Source organism: Lepidochelys kempii, chromosome 18 (assembly GCF_965140265.1).
Source record: "Lepidochelys kempii isolate rLepKem1 chromosome 18, rLepKem1.hap2, whole genome shotgun sequence".
Taxonomy (NCBI): Eukaryota; Metazoa; Chordata; order Testudines; family Cheloniidae; genus Lepidochelys; species Lepidochelys kempii.
The window spans coordinates 7,483,428-7,510,953 of NC_133273.1; the positions used below are offsets into that span (position 1 = coordinate 7,483,428).

Genomic DNA, 27,526 nt, shown 5'->3' on the forward strand with positions numbered 1-27,526 from the left:
GGCATTGAGGGGCACCAGCAGAGCTGGGGCAGGCGGGGGTCAGGAGTGGAACAGCCCGGCAGTGGGCGCGGCCCAATGGAACCCGTGAAAGAAACACCCGTGCAGTGAATTAAGGCCTTTACTGATGCGCGGCTTGTGCAAACCCAGCCCCTGCAGCGGGTCTCCGGCTCTCCCGGCGTCTCCCTCCTCCTTCGGCTCGGTTCGAGCTGGAACAGAGGGTGAGACGTCAGCGGGGGCTGTTTCCGCCCTGGCTCCTTTGCAGACCCGCCAGCCATGGGCAGAGGTTCCAGGCCGAGGCAAGAGCTGGGCCGGGCCGTGGTGGAGGGAGCCGTGGCTGTCCCCTGCCATGACAACGAGGCCGATCCACCCTCCCCAGGCCATCGCAAGGGAGCGCCGGGGGCAGCGTCCTGCACCAGCGGTGCCCGGGCTGGCAGAGCAGTACAGGGAAGGGGAGGGGCCTGGAGCCCGGCTTTGGCGATGCTGTTTCGGAGGCGACCCCCTGCCTTGCAACCCCCCTCGAAGAATGGGCAGCTCCAGGGATCACTAATGGGGTCCCTCCTCCCTCGTGTGACGCTGGCCCAGGATGGAAGCAGCAGGAACTTGCCCTCACCCTACCCCGAGAAGCCTGGGCCATGGAGATGGTGCGCTGCTCCCCCCACAAGGTGCCCATTCCAGCTGGGGAGACACTTGCCTGGCTGGTCCCTGCCCTCCAGGCAGATGATGCTTTGGGTGGGTGGCGCCTGAACACACGAACAGCCCCACTGGGTCAGACCAAGGGTCCCCCTTGCCCAGTAGCCTGTTTCTGACAGGGGCCAGGGCAGAGAGTTCGTTGCCAGATGGTTCCCCCAGCCGGCCGTGCCTATGAGGACCAGGCCAGGATCCCACCCAGGGCAGCCAGTGCCACCTTCCCAGGAAACCGTGTAGAGAGCACAGAACAGCAGGTCCGTTTGTGGAGGGGGTTCCCAGGGCCTCATTCCCTCCCTGGAGCTTCAGCCAGCAGCGGGGAGCGTGGAGGCCGCGGCAGATCATCCACCAAGCCGCGGCCTGTTGCTACCATCGCCTGGTGCCGTTTGGTGGGTGTGCCCAGGATGCTCGCTCAGCAGCCCCTTAGCAACGGGAGCAGTCCTGCCCCCACCTTTCTGCCCATCGCCCTGCCACGACGCAGGGCTCTGACTGTGTTCCCAGAGTCTCCCCTGGCCGGCGCCTGGGCCGGCTCATGCCTGCTCCTCCTCCAGCTTGCTCGTGGCATGCTTGATGCGGTCATTCTCACGCAGGTTGCGCAGCCGGGCACCCCGGCTGGTGATCTCCTCCACGTGCCCCTGAGGGACCCAGCCCCTCTCCCCATCTGACAGACGGATCCCCTCAAGCCAGCCTGTGCGGGAGAGAAGGAAACATTAGCCTGGGGGCGGGGGGGGGGGCACTGCCCAGCCTGCCAGCCACTGCGGTGTTGGGGCTGGAGAGGGCAGCTTGAGGGAGAAGAAGAGAGACGAAGCCAGGGCCCCTCACCGTCGCTGGTTCTCGTCTTGACCCCCAGGATGTCCGCCTTCTCCAAGGTCAGCTCGTCGTGCTCCTGGGCCTTGTAGGCTTTGATACACTGGACCTGGGCGGTGTCTGGAAGCAGTGGCAAGACACAGAGGGTCACGTACTGCCCGGGACCCCGGGGCAGGGGTTTGGGATCCGAGGGAAGGCTGCTTCTACCCACTCTGGGACCCTCGAGGTTCCACCGGGGACAAAATCTCCCTAGTGATGTGGCCGGACACATCCCCCCTGAGCCAGTCCAGCCCTGCCTGAGCTCTGCTGGGAGCAGTGAGGGGCACGTGACTCCAGAAACGGGGAGGCTGGCGCTGGCCTGACAGAGGACTGACTGCTCCATGGCACCATGTTACCTGTGTGTGATTGGGGCACCTGGATGCTAGGTGCTTGGGGCAGGGGAGTACCCAGGGATGAGGGACAGAAGCCAGAAGTCACAGCAGAGCTGTCATGTCCAAAGCAGGGTCATGCCCCTGGGACCCGAGATCCTGCTGCAGCCAGGCTGGTCCCTTGCTGGGTTCAAGCCCTGGCAGGAAGGGGGCGGGCGCATTCTCAGGGGTACCTGCATTCTTGGTGACATGCTCCCTGTCCGTCTGGGGGCTGGAGGGGACCATTGCCGAGATCCACCGCTGCTTCTCACTCCTGCAGGGCCAGACGGAGCTGGTCAGCCCAGCCCTGCCCGATAGGACAGACGAGGCTCCCAGAGAGTCACCCAGACCGCCCCCCTGATCTGAACAGGCTCAGAACTGGGGAGAGCCCCAATCGGCAGCAGGTCACCCATCTCCACACAGGCCAAACCCAAATCCCACATCCTGATGCCCCAGAACTCCGGGATGGTTCTGATCCAGTCCTGGGGGCAGGGCCAAACTTGGCAGCCTGTGGACCAGCTCTGGTCCTTGCTGGAGTCCTGTGGAGCTGCCCTGATGGGCACTATATGCTTCCCACTCTGGTGAGCCTACCTCCAGAGCCAGCTGGGTCCCCCCCTATCTGGCAGCCTGGTGGCTTGGGGGATGCGGCTTGGTGCCCATGTCAGCTGTGCCCGCTGCTGGGACACTGACACTGCTCAAGGGCTACGCAGGCCCCCCGCTGGCGGAGTGAGAGACAGCTCCCCAGCCATCGCTCGGCAGGAGCTCCCCAGAAATGCTGGCTCTCCGCTGGCCAGGTCCCCACCAGCCAGCCGGCAATAAGGGCTCCCGTCCCAGGCTGGTCGTAACCCTCCCCCGAGCCAGGTGACAGCGAGAAGAAGCCTTCTCTCCCCCTCCCCTCGGGAGCTGGGCTGGGGTGTTTGGGGGTGTCACATGGAGACGGCCCTGCCCCACTGGGCACTCACTCGGTCTGTGCCCGCAGCAAGACCTGGTGCTTCAGCCGCTGGCTGTCGAAGAGCTGGAGGTGGAAGATTTGTCCCGGGACCCCGTGAAGCTTCCTGCTCAGGTCGGTCACTTTCAGCTCCGGCATCTTGGCGTGAACAAAGACCGCGAACTTCCCCGTCCTGGGCGAGACGGGCAAAGGGAGAGAGACGGTGACCGAGGGGCAGCAGCGCCCGCTGCTCAGCGCCGGCGCGTGGCAGGTGCTGACGCCTGGGGAGCAGGACACGCTGCTCCTGTGCAGGAGGGACCCGGGAAACGAGGCACGGGCAGGATCGGCTTTCACCCTGGGGCCTGCCCAGCATGACAGACGGGCCCAGGCCACACATCCCCCAGACTCCGCCGGGACCTCTCCCCTGCGGGCCAGAAACTGCCACAAACCTGTCTGGGCTCAGAGCGCCGACCGCAGGGTGAATGGGGAGCCTCAAGCACCTGCTCCCGAGCTGTGGCCTGCTTTCTCCTCCCAGCACAGGGGAACCTGTGAGTGGGGCATCCAGTGGAGACCCGGAAGGAGAGCTGTCTACAGCCTGTTAGCCCAGGTTCTCGTCCCACTGCTGGGAGGACAGCGCACCGCCCCCTTCTGCTCCTCCGGCCCTGTGAGTGCGAGGGGGCCAACGCGTGAACTCCAGCCGAGGAGAGCCAGGCCAGCTAGGCCCACGCTCCGCAGGACTATCCCATCCACCCTGCACAGCTCGCCTTGCCCCGCCCCGCCCCGCCACTCACTCCTTCCTCCTGGAGAGCAAGAGGCAGTCATTGAAGAGGTGGAGAGACACCATCTTGGTGGAGAGCTTGAACTTGGCGGCGAGGGCGCTGATGAGCTGCATGTCCACTTCCACCAGCTCCCCATGCTTCACGAGCCAGCGCGACTGCGAGATCAGCGGGAAGATCTGCCGAGGGCCCCGGCCCAGAAAGGAGAAGAAGACGTCAGAGCCGGGAGGGTGTTGTAAGGCTCCATCCCGGAGACACAACGATCACCAGCCCACGACACATCAATGGTCCAACGGCCTGGCCATGGCGTGAACCTCCCATGATGCAGCTGCACCAGGAGCTTGGCTGGTGGAGCCCAGTGGCTCAGCTGAAGCCTGGGGCTCGGTAAGGATGGGGAGCCCTTTACATTTTATTCTGGCTGTGGCGGGAGTGGGAGTGGCTGGGGGGTCAGTGAAAGATACAGAGCGCGAAGGGCTCTGGTCACAGGAGCAGCAGTGGCCCGTGCAGATGGCTGCAGAGGTAGCAGCTCTGGGGGCAGTTCTGAGCAGGAAGCTGGTGTCTCCATGGCCGAATAGGTGGCCATATGGAGGAGGCATCCAGTCAGCATGTGAACTCAGAGCCCATCACCTGCATGCTATGAGACTGGACTTTAAACCCACTGGAGCCTGGGTTCCTAGGCAGGGCTGACCGAGCATCACCCTGTCGAACTCACACAGTATTGAACCCAGAAGTGTCTGTGTCTAGAACACTTTTGGGTGGCGGCACACCCTGTTCAGAGCCCAGGGCCAGATCCTCACGGGGTGTATGTCTGTCTCTCTCCACTGGACACAGATTGGCACCAGCTGAGGATTTGGCTGATTCGCCCCTTTGGTAGCTCCCGCAGTCCCTGGAGTTGGCCCAAGACGCACCCGGCCCAAGACGCACACACCCTGGCTGTGCTTTCTCTGGTAGATCCGGTCTGTGTTCTCTGTGTTCTCTGGGTCCGGTCTGTGTTCCCTGGGTTCGCTGCTTTCTGGGGGGAACCAGCTTTCCGAGGACTCTCCCCCCGTCCCCTTTCCCCCAGATGAGTCCCCGTGCTCACCTTACTTTCAAAGTGGATTTTCTTGTTCAGATGAATGAGCTCCTCGGTTCTCTTCATGGACTGGACGCTGGCATTGCATTCCTTTACGAGCTGGGGAGGCGAGGGAGCCGTTAGCCACCACCACGCCGAATCTCCACTCAGCCAGTGCTGAGGGGCCAGAAAGCCCCCAGGGCCGGCCAGCTGAGAATCTCCCCCGGACAAGGGAGCTCCCAGATGGTGCAGAGCCAGCAGAAATGGCCCCGGTGTCATCCCCATAAAGCTCTGGGCTCCAGACAGTCCCGGATGGCACACAGTCCTCTGGGGACGGGGGGAGTGTTTCTGCCAGCTGGTGGAAGTTAGAGCTGCCCCAAGTCTGCTCTAACCTATGCCAATGGCCAGGGTGTTGCCGAGGTGTGAGCGATTCCCTAACAGGCCCCTCTGTGCCGCACCACATTACTACTCAGTGTCATGGAGAATCTGAGCCAAGACAACAGAGAGGACCCACAATTCTCCCTGCAAGGACACCTGTCCCAGTCACACACATCCCCAAATCAGAAAGGCCCCAAGGTACACCCTCCCTCACACACACAGCTCCAGTCACGGAGACAAAGCAGTGCCCATCCTGCTCTCCCCCCAGCCAGCCCAGTCCTCGCAGCCCACGTGGAGAGATTTTATACCATTCTCAAAGCGCTTCCTAGCCTTCGCCAGTTACCTTCTTGAGCTGGTTGAAGGCCTTGGTGGCCGTGGCCTCGTCCCGGGAGCCCTGCAATGTGCGTTTCAGGATGTTCTGCAAGCAGGAGGCAGAAAACGTATCGACTTAAGAAGCGTCAGATGCCCCGGGTGTCAGTCCCAAGCCAAACACCTCAGCACCAGAGATCAGCAGTCCTGACCAGCACCGGGGGCACAGATCAGTAGCATGAACCCAACGGGAAGTGCCCCAGGAGCAGAATGGGTCAATGGCACCAGCTGATACCAGAGCTACAGACTCAGACCTGTAGCGTGTTTGAGGTCGAATTCGGCTGGCGCCCTGTGAATCCAGGGGGACTTCGGTGATCTCAGCACAGGCGCTCGGTAGCACAACGGGGCCCTCGTGCGAGTGTGAGCTCTCCGTGGCAGGGGACTTTGCTGGTGTAGGCTGAGCCCGATGCACTGTGACCCTGCCCCTTCAGCAAACCTTTACAGGGCCCTTTGTGCTCTGCTCTGGCCTCCTGGCGAACACAGACCAGGGCAAAGTGATGGCAAAACCTGCCAAATCCATGCGGTAACAATCCACTCTCACTCTGGTGCCAGTGATTGTCCGCCCCGTCCAGAGCCACGAGGAACGGGGTCCAGTCTGTTCTAAAAAGCAGCTTAGGAGCTATTTAATAACAGTCCTGGTCCCGGGCACAGTACCTGGCCATGTGGGTAACACTTTACAGTATTTGGGGGGCTTATATTGGGCCCTCCCACCCCTGTACTGGGAGCTCCAGGCAGCTGGGGAAATCTCGTGGCAATCTAGAGTGTCTGATCAGGGTTCAGTGCAAATCGGTAGCTTTCCATGGAGGCTTTGGTCTCTCCTGCACATTGAATAACAATAATAGCTAGCTCTTAGACAGCTCCGTTATCAGGAAATCTCAAAGCACAGCCCAAAGGAGATCAGTATCTTCACCCCCATTTTACAGCTAGGAAACAGGCACGAAGGGGCTGTGACTTGCCCGAGGTCACCTAACGAGGCAATAGCAGAGCTGGGAATAACACTCAGGTTATTAATAACACTCTATCCACCGGGCCACGCTGCCTCCCTTGGTTCCCTGAGTACTCCGGACCGGTTCTAAGCACCAGGGCAGCAGCCAGTGCAGGGAGTTCGTTGCCAGACACTGAGAGTTAGGGACCTGGTACCAAAGAAAGGGATAGCCCAGAAGGTGTGTGGATCGAGTGAGGCATAAGGGAGAGGGGAGGGTGGGTGGCGTACACTGACTCCAGTCTGCCACTTGAGGTCACCAGTGCCCTACATCCCAGGCCTCTGAAACCCTTCAGCTCACGCCATTGGTCTAACCATGAATCCCAGAGGCCGCTGCTGCCACAAGCCTGTGGCTCGGCTATCTAGGCCTGTGGGAAGCAGCACGTGGGACAGTCTGGGAGCTGTTTCTTTATATCTGGAGCAGGCCATCAGGCAGGGCTAAGACGGGGGAAGCCCTAGGCAGAAGCTCTCCAGGGAAGCAGAGAGAGTTCCTTGTGCAGTGTTGGAAGAAAGTGGCTCCCTCTGCTATTCTGTCCCATTGTCACCCAACAGCACCGACAGCTCGCGATCGTGTTATGTTTGCTGACAGCTGGGGGAAGATTTCATAACAGAGCTTGGCGGGACATGGGTGTTCCCATCCTGTGACAATTTTCGAGGTTTCAAAAAAATTTCCTGTTTCTTATTGGGATCACAGCTGAAATTGTTCAGAGAGAGAGGGAGAGACCCACCCCACAAGAGCCAGAAGCCGGGTGGTTAGAGCACTCACCACAGTTGCCAGAGACCCTGCTCTGAATCAGGCAGATTCAGCCTGAGTTTCCTGGCCTTGGACAAGCCACATCGCCCCCTCTGTGCCTCAGTTTCCCCATCCGTAAAATGACACTTGCTGCCCTTGTAAGGCACTTAAAACATGCCTACCCGGAGGTCTGGGGGAACCTGATCTCTGGGCTACAGAGAAAGCTAGACAGCAGAAATGCCTGAATGCCCTGCAAGCAGGTTTTAAGCAATCCCTGTATTGTTGGGTTGCTAACACGGCAGGCCTGGGCTCGGCATGAGAGATGCAAAGTGAAACCGCCTAACATGGACCAATGTAGTGCCACTGTTGGTTGGTGACAAAACATGACGTGGGTTTTAACAATCTCTGGGGGATATCCTGCCATTCTGACAATGGCTTAGCTCCGCTTGTCACTCGGGTGCAGCCCCCAGGGAGCCCATCGGGAGTTTGGCCCAAGTAATAACAATACAAAGAGAATCCGAACAACAGGCCATGAAGTCACACTGAGCCCTCCTCAGCTGCAGCTCTCCAAGCACTTCACAAAGATAGGGTATCTGCATGGGACGGGGGGAAACTGAGGCACAGGGAGGGGAAGCAACATGCCCAGGGGCAAACAGTGAGTCAGTGGCAGAGATAGGCCTTAGATTGCAGTGTGGTGCCCTATAATTCAGGGCACTTCCCTTTAATGCCAGGCTGGCTCTGGCTGGAGTGATACTCTCCAATTACACCCCTGGTCCCCTCTCCCCCCACCCTGGGGCTCACCTCCACCAGCATCTGCAAGCGCATGACCCTCTGGAAGGGCAGGATGAGGAAGGAGGTGAGAGGTAAGCGCTGACACATTGGCCCCTCTTCCAGCTTTGCCAGGATCCCTGGGAATTTAGGATTGTCCTGCCTGGAACAATGTGGACAGGAATTTTAACAAGTCCCCAGAGCCGTGGTGCTAGGGGCAGAGGCTCCTGGGATGTCAGGGGCAGCACACCCAGCCGGGTCCCCAAAGCCCACCGGAGTTAGCGGAGGCTTTCCACTGACATGAGTGGGCTGTTGGATCAGGCCAGAAGCAAGCACTGAGCCTGTACGACGCACCCAGGGCTCTCCATCGAAGCACCCGAGGGCCCTCTCCAGGAGCTGTCACCACAGGAAGGGCCTGGCACTGGGCAAGGGCCCCCCCACCCCCACTCCAGGAGACATCCCCGCAGGAACTAGCAGGATCCAGGACTGGGCGTGACAGGAGCCTTCGAACTGGCCAGGGAGGGAGGTGGTGGGAAGGGGAAGCTGGTGAGAACCGTCCTGCATCCCTGATGGACCAAATCCCTGAGGAGCTAAGAGGAGACAGAGCTGGACACATAGAGATAAGGGAAGGGGGAAGGAGGCTGTGGGGGACACAGGGGACCCCCAAGCCCAGAGCTCCCCCATGCCTGCTCAACAGCCCCCCATCCTGAGCTCCCCGCCACCTGCTCACTGGCCCCCGCAGCCCAAAGCTCCCCCCCACCTCCTCACCAGCACCCCCAGCCCAGAGCTCCCCCAGACCTGCTCACTGGCCCCCAACTCCAAAGCCCCCGCAGCCTGCTCACCGGCCCCCCAGCCCAGAGCTCCCCACCTGCCTGCTCACTGCCCCCCACAGCCCAGAGCTCCTCCACCCTCCTGCTCATCGCCCGCCCCAGCCGAGAGCTCCCCCTACCTGCTCACTGGCCCCCCACTCCAGAGCCCCCCCCGCCTGCTCACCGGTCCCCCACTCCAGGGCCCCCCCCGCCTGCTCACCGGCCCCCCAGCCAAGAGCTCCCCACCTGCCTGCTCACTGCCCCCCCCCAGCCCAGAGCTCCCCCTACCTGCTCACTGGCCCCCCACTCCAGAGCCCCCCCCCGCCTGCTCACTGGCCCCCCAGCCCAGAGCTCCCCGCTCAGCTCTCCTCTCTGCGTGGCCCCCGGGGCGGTGCTGTGGAGCAGCAAGGCCTGTGGGCGGCGTGGGGCTCACGCACAGCAGGCGCTGGTAGGTCTGCTCCTGGTAGGCCTGGTTGGTGACGTAGGGCAGGTAGACCCGGCGGAAGGCCGGGCAGTGGCGCAGCACGATGTCGCAGATGTCGAAGTGCAGGATGTTCTCCTCCAGCCGCTCCTCCAGCTCCAGCAGGAACCTGCCGGGGAGCCAGGGCGTGAGATGGGGCCTTAGCGGGCAGGCGAACCTGAGGCCCCGAGGATACCGCTGGCCTTTCCCAGCACTGGGTGGGGGCGTGATGCCGCTGCCCTGGTCACGCCCGGGGATGCTCGAGGCCCCGGCTCTATCTCAGCGTCGCTGGGAATGGTCTCCCTCCTGTCTGGAGAAGGGTCCTCAGCTCCCCACAGCCCTGGACTAAGGTGTTAGACCCTGAGATGGGGCTGCAAGACAGCGCCCGAGAGCAACACAAGCCTGCACCACAACCGCATGGTGCTCTGAGCACCAACATCTCCAGAACCTGGGCCCCCCGGACCAGGGCGCTGGGCAGAGCTGCAGGGAGAAGAGCCTGAACCGGGTTCCCCGGTCACCTGAAATGGCCTCTCGGCTCGCTCCTGTCTCACCCCCCCCGCCCCCGCTCCCCAATAGCACCTTGCAGGAGGTCAAAAGGCCCCATCCCCTGGGAGGAGCTGACCTTTCGCTGACGTCCTTCACTTCGGGCAGCTTGGAGAAGAGCCACTGCTTCTCCTGGGCTCCCAGGCACTCGTTCAGCTCCCGTGAGTTCATGAAGTGCTGCACCGCGATGGAGAGGCTGTGGATGTAGGAGGCCTCCGAGGTGATCAGCTCAAACTTGGCCTGCCGGGGCGAGAGCGAGGGGGAACCCTCGACAGGTTGGTCTTGGGCGGCGCCAGGGCGGCCTCCTCCTCCTCCTCTGCCAGGGCGTCCTCACGCTGCGGCCACTCAAAAAGGGAACCTGGCAGTGTCCAGTCGGCAGGGCTGACCGGACACTAAAAGTGCGGTTACCTGCAGTAACTGGCCTCCGCCACTGGGGGGTGGGAAGAGCAGCAGCTGCTGCTGGAGCCTGGCGGAGCACTCAGGAATGGCTCTGGTGGAGAGGGGTACCAGCAGCTCCCCTATCCTGCCCCACTCACCCCCCCCCAAATCCCAGAGCCCGGCTCTCCCTCCCCCACCCTGCCCCAGTCACCCCTCCACCCTTAGAGCCCTGCTCAGCTGGCAGGGGGAGTGTGGTGGAGAGAGCAACGAGCCACAGTGGGGGCGGGGGGGGAGAAAGAGGAGCAGGGGTGGGGCCTCAAGGGAAAGAGATGGAGCAAGGGGTGGGGCCTCGGGGAAGAGGTGGAGCCGGGTGCGGGGGAGATTCCGGTGCTAAGTGTCTGGTTTTCACTAATGAGAAAGTTGGCCACCCTAGAGAGGGCACGGGTTCTGTGACAGGGCATGCAGCACCAGTGGCATTGTGTCTCCCTGGGCTTCCCCCTCCCTCAGCCCCTCAGTCCTGACCCGCAGCCCCCTGCTAGCCCAGCCCTGTGCTCCCCCCCCTCAGCTCTGCCAATGCCCCTCAGTCCTGACCCGCAGCCCCCTGCTAGCCCAGCCCTGTGCTCCCCCCTTCCCTCAGCTCTGCCAATGCCCCTCAGTCCTGACCCGCAGCCCCCTGCTAGCTCAGCCCTGTGCTCCCCCCTTCCCTCAGCTCTGCCAATGCCCCTCAGTCCTGACCCGCAGCCCCCTGCTATCCTAGCCCTGTGCTCCCCCCTTCCCCAGCTCCCAGTGCCCCTCAGCTCTGACCTGCAGCCCCCTGCTAGCCCAGCCCTGTGCTCCCCGCTTCCCCAGCTCCGAGTGCCCCTCAGTCCTGACCCGCAGCCCCCTGCTATCCCAGCCCTGTGCTCCCCCCTTCCCCAGCTCCCAGTGCCCCTCAGTCCTGACCCGCAGCCCCCTGCTATCCCAGTGCTGGTGATGGCCCTGTGAATGCGTTGGGGGGAGCCCCGGGGAGGGGGAAGGGCGACTGAAGCGAACGGACACCGTGGGCCCAAGAACAATGGAATCTATGGGAGGAACCCGCTGGCCCAGGAGGGTCCCGCCAGCCCTGGTGGCCCCGGGGCGGGGACGATGCCCAGTAAGTGCCAGGCCTGGCTCTGTGTCGGCGGTGGCTGGCCAAGCGCTGGGAAACGCTTTGCGTCACGGTGCCCACACTCCGAGCAGGGGGCCGGCCCCCCCTCACCTCCTGCAGCTTGCACTCCTGGAGGCTGATGGTGCTGAGCAGCCCGCTGCTCCGCACATCCGGGATGTCCTGCCACAGCGAGAAGGTGGAGCCGCGGGACGAGCGCTGCGAACAGAAGGAGCTGCTGGGCGACAGGTTGGGCTTGGGCTGTGCCAGGTCGGCCTCCTCCTTCTCCTCCTCCTCCTCCTCCTCCGCCGCCTGGGCGTCCTCCCGCTGCTGCCGCTGGATCTCCCGGGCGGTGGCGGCATCGCTGTATTCCTGGTACAGGATGGCTAGGGGGAGGAGGGGTCAGCTGGGCCGAGGGGGCCCTTCAGCAGGGAACGAGACGCCATCCCCGGGGCAAATGGGACACCCCTCCGGGGGCCCTAGGGTAACCCCATGTGGGCATGGTCTGGGTGTGGGGGGGCACTATGGCTAGGAGCAGGGGGACTGGCCTGGGTCTAAGGGCTGGGTTGGGGAGAAGGGGCCTGGCCATAAGGGCGGAGGGGAGGGTCCGTGCCAGCTTTGCCCTCTGCCATCTAGCCAGGCCAGAGGCACAGGCCAACAGCTCCTTCCCTCTGTGCCCATTTCAGGCAGGCACTTCTCTCCGGCGTCTGTGCCCTCTGCTGTCAGCTGGTTCTGGACCAGGCAGCAGATGCCCAAGATAGGGGTTCGCTGGCTGGCTAGGGGGTGGGGGACCTGCAACCCCTGTCCTGGCGTTAAAGGGCTTGGCACGGCTGTCCTGACAGCTGCAGCCTGAGCACAGCTCCAGCTGGGATGTGGGTTCCTAAAGGCAGAGGGGAAATCCCCCAGGAGGGACGAGCTGGCTGCTTACAGTTCAGCAGGAACCTCGACTGCCGCTTCTCGTGCTGGACCAAAGCGCTCAGGCACCTATCCGGCTCCGCCTCGCTCCTACAGAGAGGAACACATGGAGGTGGGGGGTGAGGACTGGAGTCTGCACCCCTCCCCCCCCCATTGACTTGTAGGGTGGAGGATCAGGGCCTGAGGGCTGAATTGCACCATGGGGCCTGATCCTGAGCTCACTAACCCCAGTGCGGATCAGGAGTGAGAGCAGGTGTCACCCAGACCCAGATCAGGCAGTGGGAATGAGCCAGCGGGACAGGGTCTCTCTGCTGTCACTACTTTCACCGCCCCACCCCCCGGCAGGTGGAGACACTGTGCCCAGCCCTATGGACACAGCCCTGCTCCTCCATTGCCCTGCACCTGGGACAGGCATCACACCAGTCCAAGGGGTGCGACATGCACCTTGCAAAGCCATCAGCATGTTGCAAGGAGGGTGGGGCCGTCCTGGCTGGGTGTTCCCTCCCGCTTCCAAACACCAGAGTGGCCAGAGCCTGCCTATTGGGCCAGGTGTTAGCGCCAGGTGAACACTGAGCGGATCATTTATTGGTTATTTTAGGATCTTAAAAAAATCAAAGGTTTCAGAGTAACAGCCGTGTTAGTCTGTATTCGCAAAAAGAAAAGGAGTACTTGTGGCACCTTAGAGACTAACCAATTTATTAGAGCATGAGCTTTCGTGAGCTACAGCTCACTTCCTCAGAAAAAAATCAAAAACTCAAAAAAAAAAAAAAGAAAAGAAAAGGAGAGAGATAAAAGATTATTAGAAAACAGAGAGGCTGAGAAACGCCTTTCGTGTGCCTCTCCCCTTGGCATCCAGCCTGGCTCAGACATGCCTACGGGCCTGCAGTGGGTGAAATGGGGGACACACTCCCCACATTGTGGGGCTGGGCTCAGGCCCACGGGGCAGATGCCAGGGGGGCTCACCCCCTTCTCCATCAGGATGCTGAGTTTAGTTAGTGGCGCTGGGTGTCTGGGGTCTGGTTCACAGCTCTCACCGATAACTGGGTTTGCAGCCCAATCCCCACCAGCCCATGCCCTGGGAAATCCAGCTCCTCCAAGGAACTCAGCATCACCTTCCTCCATCCTCCCTCTCTCGACGGTCCAGATCCCTGCAGCCTGCCCATTAGCCTGTGCCTTCTGGTGGGCTGGGAACACCCCCCTAGGGCCATGGGCTCTCCCAGCACACCTTACCTGGGCCAGACGTTCCCTGGCTCACTGGGTGACTCTGGGGATGGGAGGCCATCACTGCCCATGCTGCTGCAACTCTTCTCCCTTCCATTCAGTTTACCTGCAAGGATGGACGGCAGCTTCACAGCTGATCAGGGAGGAGTTGGGCTGGGGTCTGAGTCAGGGCACCCTTCCTCCCCTGCCTCCACTGGTCCATCGCTAACCTGCCTCCAACAGGCCTAACAGCTCAGGGGAAGAGGGAGAATCCCATCATGCACCTATGCGATGATGGGGGAAGAGAGGGACAGCGGCCCAGGATTCCACCCAGTCTCTTCACCATGGCCATGGAGACTCCACCCCTGTCTCACGCTTTCAGGGGGTCCCTGCTGGGTGGGGGGAGCTGGCATTACAGATGTGCCCCTTCCGCCCATGTCTCCTCCCAGGAACATGGTTCTCCACCGTCTTCATTTGGGGGGACCACTTGATGAGAGAGAACTTGTGGACCCACCATCATCACTCCCAGACCTCCCCACTGAATGTGGATGGGGAGGGAGATCCCCCAGGATGGGCACCAAGGACCACAGGCCTGTACACCATAGCATGAAAGCCACTAACCTGGCGCTATAGTGGGACAGAGCATTTGATGTAAAGGGGTTGGAGTCAAAAGAAAGAAAGAAAGAAAGAAAGAAAGAAAGAAAGAAAGAAAGAAAGAAAGAAAGAAAGAAAGAAAGAAAGAAAGAAAGAAAGGCCCCAAGCCGACCATACCGGTTTGACCAGTTAGCCCAGTGTGAGAATCCCAATACCTTCCTGGCTCGCCCAAGCCCCTTTCTCCTTGGAAGCGCTCCTGGCAGAGAGAGACTTGCCCAGCTTGAGGGAGAAGGTGGCCCTGCGCTGAGACAGCTGCAGCTTGTTCATGAGCTCCGAGGCCGAGAAGCGTCGCCTCTCTTGCTCTGCCAAGCCCTTGGCGCTCCGGCCAGCTGAGCAGAGGGGCAGCGCCAGGTCCAGTGTCTCGGGCACCTCGTGGGGAGGCCCCTCAGGAGCTGGCCTCAGGTCCAGCGGCTCCATCCCCCGCAGCGCGAGCTCCCCCGCACACCTGCCGTCCTCGTGGACTGGGGAGCCTGGGAAAACGGTGTCTCCATCCAGGCTGGGGGACGTGTCACTGAGGGTCTCGGGGGAGTAGACCCTGATCTTCCTCCCTGGAAGGAGAGAGGAGCTACGGTGAGGATTGGGCCCCAGCTAGCAGGAAAGCGGGGCATGTGGAAGCAGGGCTGATTGGGTCCAGCAGAGCGGAGCTGCCCAGGGGAGACAGCTCATGGGGCTGCTCCATCCCCTGGAACTCAGGGCCTGCCGCGCTGGGAGCTTTCCCAGCCTCACAGTGCTACCCGCCACATGGGGCATCAGTAGGGCTCAAGCCCAGGAGTGCTAGCACAGACCTCTGCCACTTGAGCTGAAGGAGGAGCTCCACCCCCTGGCAGCAGCAGAAGGCTATTATCCTCTCCATGGATTAATCATCAGAAGGGAGCATGAAACACACAAGGCATGTGCGTGACCTTCCACCCCCAGGACCCCAGAATGCTGAGCCCGTCTCTGCCTGTTCCTACCTGTTTTCACAACAATGCCCGACCTTTACAGCAGCTTCTGGCCAGGGGTCTCAGCGAATCAAGCCCCACAGCTGCCCCTTCCTCTGCCCCCATTGTGAGACAGGATGTTTCCTGTTCTACAGAGGGGGAAACTGAGGCACAGAGGAAGCCGATGGCTGATCCTGAAATAGAATCTGGGCCTCCTGACTCCCAGCCGGCAGGCTGGCCTCCCTCTAGGTGCAGCGAGCAGCCAACGTGCGGTTGCACCAGCAAGCAAAGCTGTGGGCTCGTGTGTGCACGTTACTGTTCACAGACATGTTTCCAGATGGAATTAGTTGGGCCCATGGGAGTTAGGCACCTAAGCTCTTTGAGGAGCTGGGCCTTGGACCCTGGCACGGCAGGACTGTGTCTCCCCTGGGGCACCAGGGCGTGTGATGTGCACATAGCCAGCTGGATTTCACCTCCAGCCTTGTTCCCCCTGGACAGCGGGAGCAGATGGCAGGCAGTGCGCATCTGCCCAGCTGTGTGTCATAGGGGCTGCCTCCCGAGAGGTGTGCGCCGCCCTCTGCTCCTGTCACACATGCAGGAGCCAGCTCAGCTTGGGGAGAGGGCACTGGAGTTTGCTCCTGGCGCAGCCCTGCGCCAGGCCAGGGAGCTGGATTTAACTCTGGGTCCTGCGTAGTCAGTGGCAGTGCTAAGTGGGTTCCAGCTGAACCCGGGGCTCCCAGGCGAGGGCCCTAAAACCACTGGGCCGTCCTCCCCGTCAGAAACCAGACGCTGCACAGTAAGAAAATAAACAGCATTTTCCAGGGTCAGCTGCCTTCCTATGATCCCGGCGGGCACTATCCAAGGGGGGATATTCCGGGGGGCCATGTGTGACCAGGACAACAACAAGGTGATATGATCTATTGCGTGTTACTGTTTCAAACTTCGGATTGCGGCTCACTGAGCTCCTCTTATCTGCTCCCTGAACAGGTCCAGTCCCTGCAAACATGGCCTGGACGTTACCTCCAAGGCCCCTTGGGAGCATGGCAGGGCTTGCTAGTTTTGCAGAAATGCTATCCCAGAATGCTTTGCAGCATCCGGCACAGCGAGTTATTGCTCTCTCTAGGGGCTGATGGACTCCGTGGTCTGTCGTTTACTGACAGGGGTTTGCCGTGCCCGCACTGCGGCGCTCTCTCGGCATGGGTGTGGCACGGAACACAGGAGCTGGGGTTGCCACTTCTGGGGTACAGAACAGCAGGGCATCTGGGATGATCCTGAGCCTGTAAAACTGGCCTGGCAGTGGGAATTGGGACCCTGACAGATTTACCGGGGCAGCTACCTCAAACCAGGGACAACCCTGGGAAACCCTGCACAGGGGGCCACCCTAAGCTCAGCCTAGAGGTTTGGAGACTGGTTCTGCACAAGAGCCTCCCAGAAACCCCCTCAGCACCTGCCATAGGGTCTATACTTGCCTCCTGGAGTCCCCAGGAATTAAAGTATTATGTTATGCAATGAAACTTCCAGGCACACGTCCAACCAAAACTGGCGTCCCTGGCGGGGTCCCACATCCAGGCTCTGGCGGGGGGTCAATTCCAGCGCTGGTGTGATGCTCGCTTACCAGGTGCCAGCTCATCCCACGGTCCCCCTGCCTCAGCTGAATACTGACAGCTACCTAGCTGCAAGCCGTCTGGTTCACCTGGGCGTTGGGATTGCTAAAACAGGCACTTATCTAAGTGTGTTTAGCATTCCGACTTTATGGAATGCTGGTGCATGGCTGCCGGCCTTCATCTCACGTAGAACGCCTGCAGCCCGTATTGCAGGGCAGTATTTGAGCGTTTGCCTCGCGAGAGCCTCTGGGACTGTGTAAATCGCCCGAGAGGAGAGAGACACTGACGAGTGTGAAATGCTGGGCTCCCAGGGCAGGATTATGTCTGCCCAGCGAGGAAGGCAAAGGCCCGTCGCACCAGGCGGACTAGCCTGGAACATTAAAGAAGACAAAAGACTTTGTTGTTTACTCCTCCCCCCCATGAAGATGAGGCATGCAGGTGAATTCCTCCCATTAGCTGAGTTTCCAGCTCAGAGCAGAAGAGGGGAAGGGAATGAAAAGCCCTAAATGGAAGGAACTGTATCTTTATGCTGCCTGGACTTGGGGGGAAAGGGGGCAAGGTTTACTGGGCAGAAGCAAAAGATCCCCAGTGCTTCTCCTGGGTTAGCCCTGAGGGACACACAGGGCTTGTGTCTTTGCTTTTCAGCCTGTGGGCCGCAGACCCCTGGGGGTCCACAGACCGTGTCTACGATTTCCAAAGGGGTCCACACCTCCATTCAAAGTTTGTTAGGGGTCCGCAAATGGGAAAAGGTTGAGAACTACTGCTCCAGAATAAATCTTCAGATCATTTATTACAGGACTGGCTGCAAATGTTGTTTTTGGTGTAGGCTCTAAAATTCTATTGACCTGGGGTAAGCGACCGGTCCTTTGGGACTGGGATTAATCTGAGTACTGCTGTGATCCTTAGTGTAAGGGACCATCTATCACAAAGGCAGACTCAGCTGGGTGGCAAGACAGATCGGAGTGCCCACGGGGACTGGCTGGGACTCCATGGTTAGGGCTGTTACAGGGCCGGAGGGGTTTGCCCTTGATCCTTTCTTGGTGAAATCCAAGTATTGAACTCACAACCAGTCAGGGGGTTCTGCCCTAACACTCTGCCCTGAGATTAGCACTCATGCTTTTAAGTCACTGCAGGGACCCCCTGCATCTGGAGAGCTTGGGACTAGACCCCTGCTCCTTCTGTTCGAACACAGGCCTCACCCCTGTGCAGGAGGAGCATGACCGGAGAGTAGAGTGGAAGATCATAAATGTTCCCTTCTGGCCTTTAGCTCTATGCCTCCTCCCTAGCATGCCCTGCCAGATGGATCCCCTCTGCCTGCCCTCCCTCTCCAGCCTCCCCCATGAGGCCCGCCTTTTCCCAGCACGCAATACTCACAGGCCAACTTCTCCTTCTCCACCCCATGGGATCCTTGCCCCTGGGACTTGGGCAGTGGCAGGGGGCTCGTGGGCCCACTGATGACGTCGTGGACAGGCGAGGGCAGCTCGAAGGAGCTGCCGTGAGGCCAGCTGTCTGCTTTCTTCACCACCTGCCATCCCTGGGGGGCAGCAATCCCCACCGCCCCTGGGTGAGTCCCAGAGCCCCCACCCGCAGCATCGCCTCCAAAGGGGACCCCAGAGTCTGGGATCCAGCCCAGCCTGGGGTGGAAGTCTGGGTAGCTGTGATGACTGGGGGACCAGCCTTCGGGGCTCAACTGCGGGCTTCCCCGCCCGTCCATGGGGTTGCTGTGGGAGATGGGGAGCCCCAGGCCCTCCGAGGAGCATGGGACAAGACTAAAGTCCCCCTGACTAGGAGGCTGGAGGTTGGGCAGCTCCACGAAGGACAAACTCTCCTGCTTGCAGACGGCCACATGGTGCCTTGTTCGGCAAGGCCTGTCCCCCAGGGCCTGGGGCCCGCCCACGGTGAGGATCCCCATCCGCTGGCTCCCCGTTTGGTAGGGCAGCGATGTCAGGTGTGGCTGGAAGTCTGGCCGGGGGCGGTATTCCATCACCGAGGGCCGGCCTGCCCTAGACCTGTAGGGGAGGCAAAACAGGAGCGTGTCAGGCACGGGGTGGGAGGTGACAGGACGACCAGAAATCCCCCCCGAGGTCCGGCTGGGAGCAGGTGGGGAGCTAACTGGGTCAGTGACGGGGGGTGTCTCCGAATGGGATCAGCCCCCCACCCCCAATTAGAGGGTAGTGTCTGCAGCAGCCATTAAACAGCCCAGTTCTCCCAGCTGGCCTGGCCAGCCCAAGGGGAAGGGAACAGGGCACCCATCTGGCTGTCCTGCAAGTGGATCTCAGAACCCATCTCCAGATGACACCCTTCATCCCCACTCCCTGTCTGCTACCAAGTCCCGGCCTGTCCGCTGCTCGTATCAGCACGTGCTCGGCAGCCCTACAAGGCAGCGGACCTGGGTTCGAGACCCTCCTCTGCCGTGCGGGCTCGAGCAAGACTCATAGACTATCAGAGTTGGAAGGGACCTCAGGAGATCATCTAGTCCAACCCCCTGCTCAAAGCAGGCACAATCCCCATTTTCTTTTTGCCGCAGATCCCTAAATGGCCCCCTCAAGGATTGAACTCACAACCCTGGGTTTAGCTGGCCAATGCTCAAAGCACTGAAGTATCCCTCCCTCGAAACACTTGGGTCCCCCATCAGACCTGCTGCTTTTGCCCCATTCCCTGCAGCTCCTCCTGGTGGGAGAGGCTGGGACTGGAGTAGCTGGGAAGGCCCGCACCGTCAGTGGTCCTGCACCATTTCCCACAGCGCCTCCTGCTGGGACAGGCTGGGTCTGGCGTGTCTGCGCTCCCCCACCGCCTGGGTCCCGGCACTGTTCCCCATCATGGTGACACTTCCTGGGAGAGCCTGGGCCCAGAACGGGGATAGCTCCCCTTCCTGCCCCCAGGGGCATGGGCTGCAATAGGTGCAGAGACACCCCACCCCCCCGCGTGGGAAGTCCCCTGCTGCACCCCTCATCCTGTCACATCCTCACTGCCACCCAGACAGACCCCTGCCCGGCAGAGCAGGGCTCTGATCCCTGCTAACAGCTATGGAACAAAAACACCTGCCAGCATTTGCAGCTGCCCTGCTCCCCTGTGTCAAACTCCGCCTCCACCCCCAGGGAACCTGGGAGCCTCCCGCTTCCTGACAGCTCCAAGCCTTGTGCTGCCCCCACCCGGGGGGGCTCCCAAGTCACAAACTCCTGCAGTCGTTTTGGGTTTGGGGCTCTCCTGCTGTGTGCAGGGGGAGCAGCAGAGCAGCTGGCTCAGGGGGCCAAGCTCAGGGAACATGGACGTGTCTCCTCGTGATCTGCTCCCTAAGAGGGGCTGTAGGATAAGGCCAGATCCTCAGCTGGTGTAACTCAGCCTTCCTCCATTGAAGCCAATGGGCCAGATCCCACCGGGTGTCATTCACTGTAGCTCCATGGAAGCCGGTTGAGTTCCCCAGCTGTGATCACAGTCCTGGGGGAGAACTGGACAAGCTGTGGTTGGGGCTCAGGTGTGGAAGAGCTGGATTCACTTTTCTGGGCCTCAGTTTCTCCCATCCATAAAATGCGGCTAATGACTTGACCGTCCCTTGAAATGCTAGGGTGCAGCGCTCCATGGCAGGGCTGCCCACCCGGGTCCTTCCCTGCCAGGCTCAGAGGGCAGCGTCGGACCAAGTCTCCCCCTCCCCAAGGTCTCTCCTGTGTTCGCAGGGTCCCCTCCTGGCCGTGAAGCTGCAGGGGGGACAATGCCAGCAGCGTGTGGGATGCCATGCAGCCCTGGTCACTCCTCCATCAGGCCCGCCCTGCTCCCCCATTGCTTGGCCATGCTAGGAGCCTGGGAGAGGAGTTGACCTGACGTGGTGCAGGTGGGTAGCAGGGAGTGCCCAGAGGAATTGGTGGGGAGGAGAGGGGCACCCACCCTTTGCCAAAGCGGTTCGCAGTCTAAGGGGCCTGTAAGGAGCCCCAGCGGCTTCTAGGTCCCCAGGTGGCCAAGGGCCAGTGTAACCTGCTCCCCAGTGTGCACCTGAACCACAGAAGGTCGGAGTCTCTTGCAGCACCCGGCTGTCCCAGCTCTGGAGGTCCCCAGTCACAGCCCAGTGGGGGACCGCCCTACAACCCCCTCCTTCTACATGCTGGCTAAGTAGCTGGGGAGGAGGGCTAGCTCAGTGGTTTGAGCATTAGCCTGCTAAACCCAGGCTCGTGAGTTCAATCCCTGAGGGGGCCATTTAGGGATCTGGGGCAAAAATTAGGAATTGGTCCTGCTTTGAGCGGGGGGTGGGACTAGATGACCTCCCTTCCAACCCTGAGATTCTTTGATTCTATGGACCTGGCCATCACTATGCGAGCTGAGCCGGCTCTCACTGGGTTGTTCCCCGATGGGGAGCAGCCAGTGCAGAATGCCCCAGACCCCGCAGGGCAGTGAGGTGTTGTGACAAAGTGGGACTGTTCTTAATGTTTCCTCTGAATAGTGTGGGGGTGCCTCAGTTTCCCCTAGGCAGTTCTTAAGTATCTAGGGGGTAGGATAAGGGTGTATGATCATTGCAGAGCCCTAGAGGGCAGGTGTGTGCAGGGGTCTGGACACAGAGAATGGCCAACACCCTGTTTCCTGGCAACTGATGGCCTGGGCCCTTCCCCCCTGCAAGGTGAGAGCTAAAGGGTTGGAGAACGAAGGCATCAGGTGACCTCCTGGCCCGGGACAGGGACAAAGCCCAGAGGAGGAGGGGCTGGAGGGAGTTTTTCAGTTTGGGGCTGGCTGTGACATGGAGTGAAGTGCAGACGGGGTTGTCTGGCTCACTGCCCCCCAAAATGGACCCAGCTGAGAGGTCCTGTTCTCTGCACCTACAAGCTCTGTTTTAGACCATGTTCCTGTCGTCTAATAAACCTCTGTTTTACTGGCTGGCTGAGAGTCAAGTCTGGCTGCAAAGTTCGGGGGCAGGACCCTCTGGCTTCCCCAGGACCCCGCCTGGGCGGACTCGCTGAGGGAAGCACACGGAGGGGCAGAGCATGCTGAATGCTCCGAGGTCAGACCCAGGAAGGTGGAAGCTGTGTGAGCTTCTTGCCCTGCAGACAGGCTGCTCACAGGAAGGTGACTGCCCCAGAGTCCTGACTGGCTTCATGGGGAGCAGTTCCAGAGCATCGCCTGGGGACTCGGTGACAGACGTCCCCTCCTGGCACAGGGCCCCTGTGCACCAGGTGCTGCCCTTGTTGCTTCCCAGTGCGATCCCAGGGGCTCGAATCCACACAGCGCCCCTGGGATGGGCCCCGCCAGCCACAGCGGCTGGGTGCTCCCTTTACCGTCTTTGGATCTCCACTGTCCCAAAGGGCTTGGGGGTAAGGAAACAGGGGCAGGCTTCTGGCTTCTAAACCGCCCTTGGAGCAGCTCCACAGAGCTGGAGCCAAGCCAGCGGGCGTTCCCAGGGCCCAGGCACCCTCCTACTCCTGCCAGAACTGGCGTAGTGCCTCAGGGCTTTGCTGAGGGCCTCCGGAGGTGGGCGGGGGGGGGGGAGGGTGTCAGGTTGTGAGGTCCATGTGTGCTGCCAAGCCCAGCCAGGCCCCCCAGCCCCAGTCAGCCAACTCTGGAAACTCCTGGGGGGAAACCTGTCCTTAAGAGCTGGAGCGTCCCTCCATGGTGATGTCAGCCCACCGCAAGGCCCGGAGGAACAGGAGCCCGAGGAGACATCCACCCCCTTCCAGGCTTGCTAGGCCCCCAGTTCCTGCTGGCACAGGGGGCCACAGAGTCAGGTTAGAGCCAATGGCACCAAACGGGGCTCTCAGCTCTGGGTTCTCGACCTCGCTGCTGGCCTGGGAGCCTTGCAAGCTACTGATGAAGGATCCTTCAGGATGTGCTTCTCGTGGTAACAAGCTGAGGGGCAGAGCTGCCCTGCTGGGATCCGCAGGGAATGGCCCCTGGCGGGTTAACCCTAGGTCCCATTTCTTAGGGATCTGAAAGCAACCAGTGTCTGAGTTCGCTACAGTCAATGGGGTGGGTCCCCCTGGCATCAGGACTTTCAGTGGGCAAGATGCCGCGATTTATTCTCTGTACAACAGCAGAACCTGGAGCCTCCAAGCTGAGACCAGGCCCCCATTGTGGCAAGCGCTGTACAAATACGTACCCTGAAGAGCTAACTGGACAACCGGGGCCAGGGAAACTGAGGCCTGGAGCGGGGACGCGACTTGCCCCAGGGGACCCAGCAGGTCCTGGGCAGACCGAGGACCAGATTCCAGGTGCCCCAGGTGCCAGTGCCACGCCCTGGCTCACTTTCCACACTGCGGTGGGACTTTCAGGAGGGAAATGGTGACTCCTCTGCATGCACAGCGGGAGGCTGCTACGGGCGAGCTCACAGTACCCGCGCTCGCCCTGGGTTCGGCGACACCGAAGAACCTAAGGAAACCTAAAGGGCTGCTCCATTTGTCACCTTGCCTCCGGCTCAGAGGGTGAAACCAACTCCTGGCTGCCCGGGTCTCACCCATCACAGACTGGCCGAGAACCCTCGCACCGTGACCCCGGGGACTGCTGGGGAGTGGGCGGCAGAGAATTCAGAATGGGGCCTGTTCTCACTGCCAGTGCAACCTGCCACCCCGGCTCTGCTACAGCCAATGCGGTGAGCTGCGTCCACACACCACCACACTGAGCAGCCACAGTGCTGCTAGGGTGCCAGTGGGGAGCACAGGGACTTAGCGAGGGTTTATTGTCCCAGCCAAGCTCACTGGGCAGCCGAGCCCGGAGGCTGCTGAGTTCCTGGCACAAGGCATTCGGGGATATCCCGTCACACAGAGAGCCGGGAGGAAGGAGGACATGCTGGTCCAGTGACATGGGGGATCCCATCTGCCGGGGACAGCCCCAAGCCAGCCAAAGCCTCTGCAGAGCACGGCGCACAGGTGGAGACTGGCCATGTTTAGATCCAGCCCCTTCACTAACTGCTTCCATATTCAGTTAACACTGGAGCGTGTGCAGGGCTCAGTGGTTCAAACCCTTCCAAAGATCAAGAGCCCATTTCACCGGGTTCACAAGGATGTAGTGCGTGACTCCCTAGGACTCACCAGCACCTGGCCCCAGACCTTCAACACCCGCATGTCTGACTTGGCCCTTCCACCTGCCCTGCAGATACAGGGAGGTCCAGACAGTTTGCTCTGCTGGGATCTTTCAGAAGAGACCCCCAAACCGAGGTCCTCTCTCCCTGCAGTGGATAAGCCATGGGATTTGCTGAGATGTCCTTGGCCAAAATTACTCCTTCCCCAAACTGTGCACCATGCTGTCTGTGCCCTACCCCAGACCTGGCTGCATTTCGGCAGCACTGTGACGAAAGGTGCTAGAGAAACTTAAAAGATGTGGATGAGGAAGCTGGGGAGGCCAGGACTGGCACAGCCTTGGGGCTAAGACCAAAAAGCTCATCACAGAACCTTGCCTCCGCTGCCTGTCTGCCCCTGGTCGGGGCTTGGCAGGCAGGAGCACTTTTCGCCTGCCACAGTCATAGGTAAAGGCTGGGATAGAGTTTACTGCCCAGCCAGGAATGGAGTCCAGGTGCAGATCAAAGTAAAGACCTTGGCAGGGGAACGCCACCTGCTTCCCCAGGACTCTCCTGGTGGCCCTGGGCCCAGACACACTGCCAGAGCCCGCCCCAGAGGCAGGTGTGTGGTCCATATGTAATGCCAGGCAAGTTGTGCCAGGGCTGGAAGAGGAGGGAGAGTCAGCGAGGAAGGTGAAAAGGAGCCAGGCAGCAGGAAAGGACAAAGAGGAGGGACAAGCCCAGGGAAGGAGGGCAGGAGGGGAGAGAGAGGACCAAAGGGATAAAAAGAAGATCAGGATGGCAGCTGAACACACACAGGGAGCAACAGAGGATCCGGAGCTGGGCACAGAGGAGGTGGGAAGGGGAGACTGAGCCAAGGGAGACGGCAGAAGTTTGCAAAGGCTTTTTTTCCCAGCCCTCACCATCCTCAAGGGCAGATCTCACCAGACTCAGCAGTGATGGGTACCCGGAGGTGAGTCCCCCACCGAAAATCCAGGGCGCTGCGGGAAGTTACTCAGCAGGGGGGACTCGGAGCCAGTGTCCCAGCACCATGGTAGGGGTGCTGTGCTGCAGGAAGGGGGTGGGGGGGGTGACTCAGTATGCCTCATCAGGGCTCAGGGGAGGGTAGTCCAAATTTGGGGTTGTCTGAGTAAGGCATTCCTGAGATACAGGCCCCCTACAAAGATCACACACTCCCCAAAACGTTCCAGCTCTTCTAACGTGTGGGCTCCAACCCTCACTCGCCCCCAAGCTATGGGACATCAAACAATAGGACCATAGAATTGCCTGAATTAAGCCGTGTGCAAACTAAGCATTTAAAGACAATCCTCTAGCCCCCAAGGTGGCATTTCCATAGACCTTTTCCACCCTGTTAAAATGGAAACCCTGGTGCGCCCTGTGCTGGGTCTCGGGGCAGACTTGCAGAAGGTTCCCTGCCCGTCAGCCTGGCCTTGAGGGTTTCTGACCTGAAGCAGGGTTTTCAGGCAGCAAGCAGAAGAAGCTTGGCGTTGTCCCGTAGGGCTCATGGGCTCGGTTCTACTGTTGGGTCTCTACGGGAACTGTGCAGGTACGTGCACTCCCTGCCAGCCAATCCCTCCACCGTTCCGCTGCACCAAACGAATTCGATTCGAATCAGTGGAACCCAAAACGACTGCGGTCTCCCAGTCCTAACTCAGGGCTTCGGATGGCACCACCCCGATTGAGCTATTCCCTGCCGCTGTTGCCAGCTCCAGGGGGCAGAGTTAAGGGGAGTGAGGGGGATGGGGTGTTCTTTAACTCCATATTTCCCAGTTTTCAGAGGGCTAAGTTTAGCCGCTCACCATGTTCCAGAAGGGCACGAGGTGGCCCTGGGCAACCTGAGCTCCCTGTTACTTAACAGAGGAGAGGGGTACAGCGGGCGACTTCCCAAGAACTAAGGTGCCCACGGGGCTCAGTCTTGGAATTAAGACCAGGAGGACTGGTGGCACCTCAGAGAGGAACACATTTATTGAGCATAAGCTTTCGTGAGCTACTGCTCACTTCATCGGATGTATTCAGTGGAAAACACAGAGGGGAGATTTATATACACAGAGAACATGAAACAATGGGTGTTACCGTACACACTGTAACCAGAGTGATCAGGTAAGGTGAGCTATGACCAGCAGGAGAGGAAAAACCCACCTATCCCCGTTCTTCCATCGGCCACAAACCTCCAGCCCGGGTTCTTCTCCTCTCCGGGGAGGGGTGGGGATTGGTAGCAAAATATATTCCAGCCGGGCACAGGCTCCCCTCCCCAGCTGACTTCAGTTCAGGCCGCAGCTTGTGGGACACAGGGAAATCCCGGAATGGAGTTGAGGGTTCCCCTGAAGTGGAATCAGGGAGCAACACGGCGCTTCCGACCGGCCAAGTTCTGCCGCCGGCGCCGGGGCTGGGGGGGAAGATCCAGCAGCGCCCTGGGCACACGGTGATCGGCCCCGGTATGGCCGGGTTCTTACATGGGTTCGATGCCAACCAGTGGCCCAGGGCTAGGACTCCTGGGTCCCATCAGCTCCAGGGCGAGAAGGGCTCTGCTGAGATCTCCGACCCTGCCAGCCGTCCATGGAAGGACCTAGTGTCGCTCTGACGGCGCCAAACGGCTCCCTGGCATAACTCCACTGACCTGGACGGAGTCTCGTGTCCATAAGATGGGGGGGTGGGGAGAGGCCTCCCTGGGGTCCAGGCTCTTCCTGGTGGGCTGCCCCCAATCGCCTCTTCTGAAGGGGGAGGAGGGTGGAACCTGGCGGGGTCGCAGAGCTCTGGATCTAACGTCTACCCTGCCGTTTTGCAGCCCGAGGCAGCTGACACGAGCCAGCCAGGGGTGTAGATGTCCCCTTAGACACAGGAGCCACGTTGTGTCCCCCCCCCCCTCCCCACTGCTGCCAAGCGCCGGTCCCTCGAGCCAAGGCTCAGCCTGGCCGGTACCCCCGGCGGGCTGCCACAAAATCGGATCATTGTACGGGAGGGCTGCGAGCTAGGAAGAAGAGCCTGAGGGGCCGGAGGTATCCGTCCCTCACATGCAGCTGCCTCGGGGGTGGAACAGCACAGCTGTCCCAGGGCAGGCAGCGAAGCCGCACGGGAGCTTAGGACGGCAAGTGGCCCGTATCCATCTGAAGCTGCGGGCAGGAGGTTAGCGAGGTCACCGGTGCTAAGCCCTGACTCTTGGAAGCTGGGAAACGTGCCTGGGGGTCGTTAATGGCCCCCGCGGCTGCCCAGCGCCCTGGGACGGCACCGACCGGGAGGGGCGCGCTGCTCAGCTGACCCCCCCCCCCCCGCCTCGTCTGGGGTCCCCCCGCGGGAGCTCGCTCGCCCACACAGCGCCCAGGCTCCTTTCCCGGCTCGCCCCGGGGGCAGGGCTCTGAACCCTGCCAGTGCCGGAGAGGCCAGTGGGAGCCGATTGGACTCGCCCAGCCCGGCCCGCGGCTCCCCCTTCGCTCGCCCCTCACTGAGCCCAGGGGCTTCCCTTTCCCTAGAGCCAGGGACCGTCTCAGCCCCTCAGTAGCTCTGTGCCCCCACCCCGGGACCACCCTGTCCTGCTGCCCCGCACTCAGTTAGGAGCCCACGGTCCAGCCCCACGTCCCCTCCCGGGTAGCCCTCGCCACCCGCCCACTGGCCGCACGTGGCATCCAAAACAAAGGGAGGAACCTGCCCCCCCGGGCCCGGCGCCCACCCCACGCAGGGTCACATCTCTCGGCTCGCGGAGGGAGGGGAAGGGACAGGGCCGACGTGGTACCTCATCTGCGCGCCGGCTCCCGGCCTCAGCTGTCGCCGCAGCTCCCCGGCAGCTCCCCACCGCCCCAGGGTCCATCCTCAGCCCCCCGGGGCCCCCTGCGCCAGCCCCCCGAGCGGCCCCGGCAAGGGGGACGCCGGGAGCAGGGGGGCGCCTCAGCGGCCGTGCGACAGCCCGGAGCCGCCCCGAATCTCCCCCTGCGCCGAGAGATTTATTCGCTTCATCTCCGGCACCTGCTGGAGCTGCCTGCGCCGGGGCTGGCTCCGGGTAGCCTGGGGCCCCCGCTGGCGTGTGCTGCTGAATCCCTCGTCTGTGCTCCCGC

General features: G+C 61.2%; 1 protein-coding gene across 4 annotated transcripts; it reads right to left on the minus strand.

The window, feature by feature from the left end:
• Positions 1 to 118: 118 nt before the first annotated feature.
• ARHGEF19 (Rho guanine nucleotide exchange factor 19) lies at positions 119 to 27,526 on the minus strand. Of its 4 annotated transcripts, XM_073316709.1 has the most exons (17): positions 27,208 to 27,526; positions 25,620 to 25,757; positions 17,864 to 18,498; positions 14,121 to 14,513; positions 13,342 to 13,438; positions 12,125 to 12,201; positions 11,311 to 11,582; positions 9,775 to 9,935; positions 9,130 to 9,282; positions 7,917 to 8,046; positions 5,375 to 5,449; positions 4,684 to 4,773; positions 3,618 to 3,781; positions 2,861 to 3,019; positions 2,093 to 2,172; positions 1,507 to 1,611; positions 119 to 1,372 (listed from the first exon to the last, which is right to left on the minus strand). In XM_073316709.1, exons 3-17 carry the CDS (start codon positions 18,471 to 18,473, stop codon positions 1,215 to 1,217), a joined length of 2,724 nt encoding a protein of 907 aa, XP_073172810.1. In that variant the 5' UTR covers positions 18,474 to 18,498; positions 25,620 to 25,757; positions 27,208 to 27,526; the 3' UTR covers positions 119 to 1,214. The 4 variants fall into 4 exon arrangements, with proteins under 4 accessions (XP_073172810.1, XP_073172809.1, XP_073172812.1 ...); XM_073316708.1 differs by lacking the exon at positions 25,620 to 25,757; XM_073316711.1 differs by lacking the exon at positions 25,620 to 25,757 and having other exon boundaries at positions 27,438 to 27,518.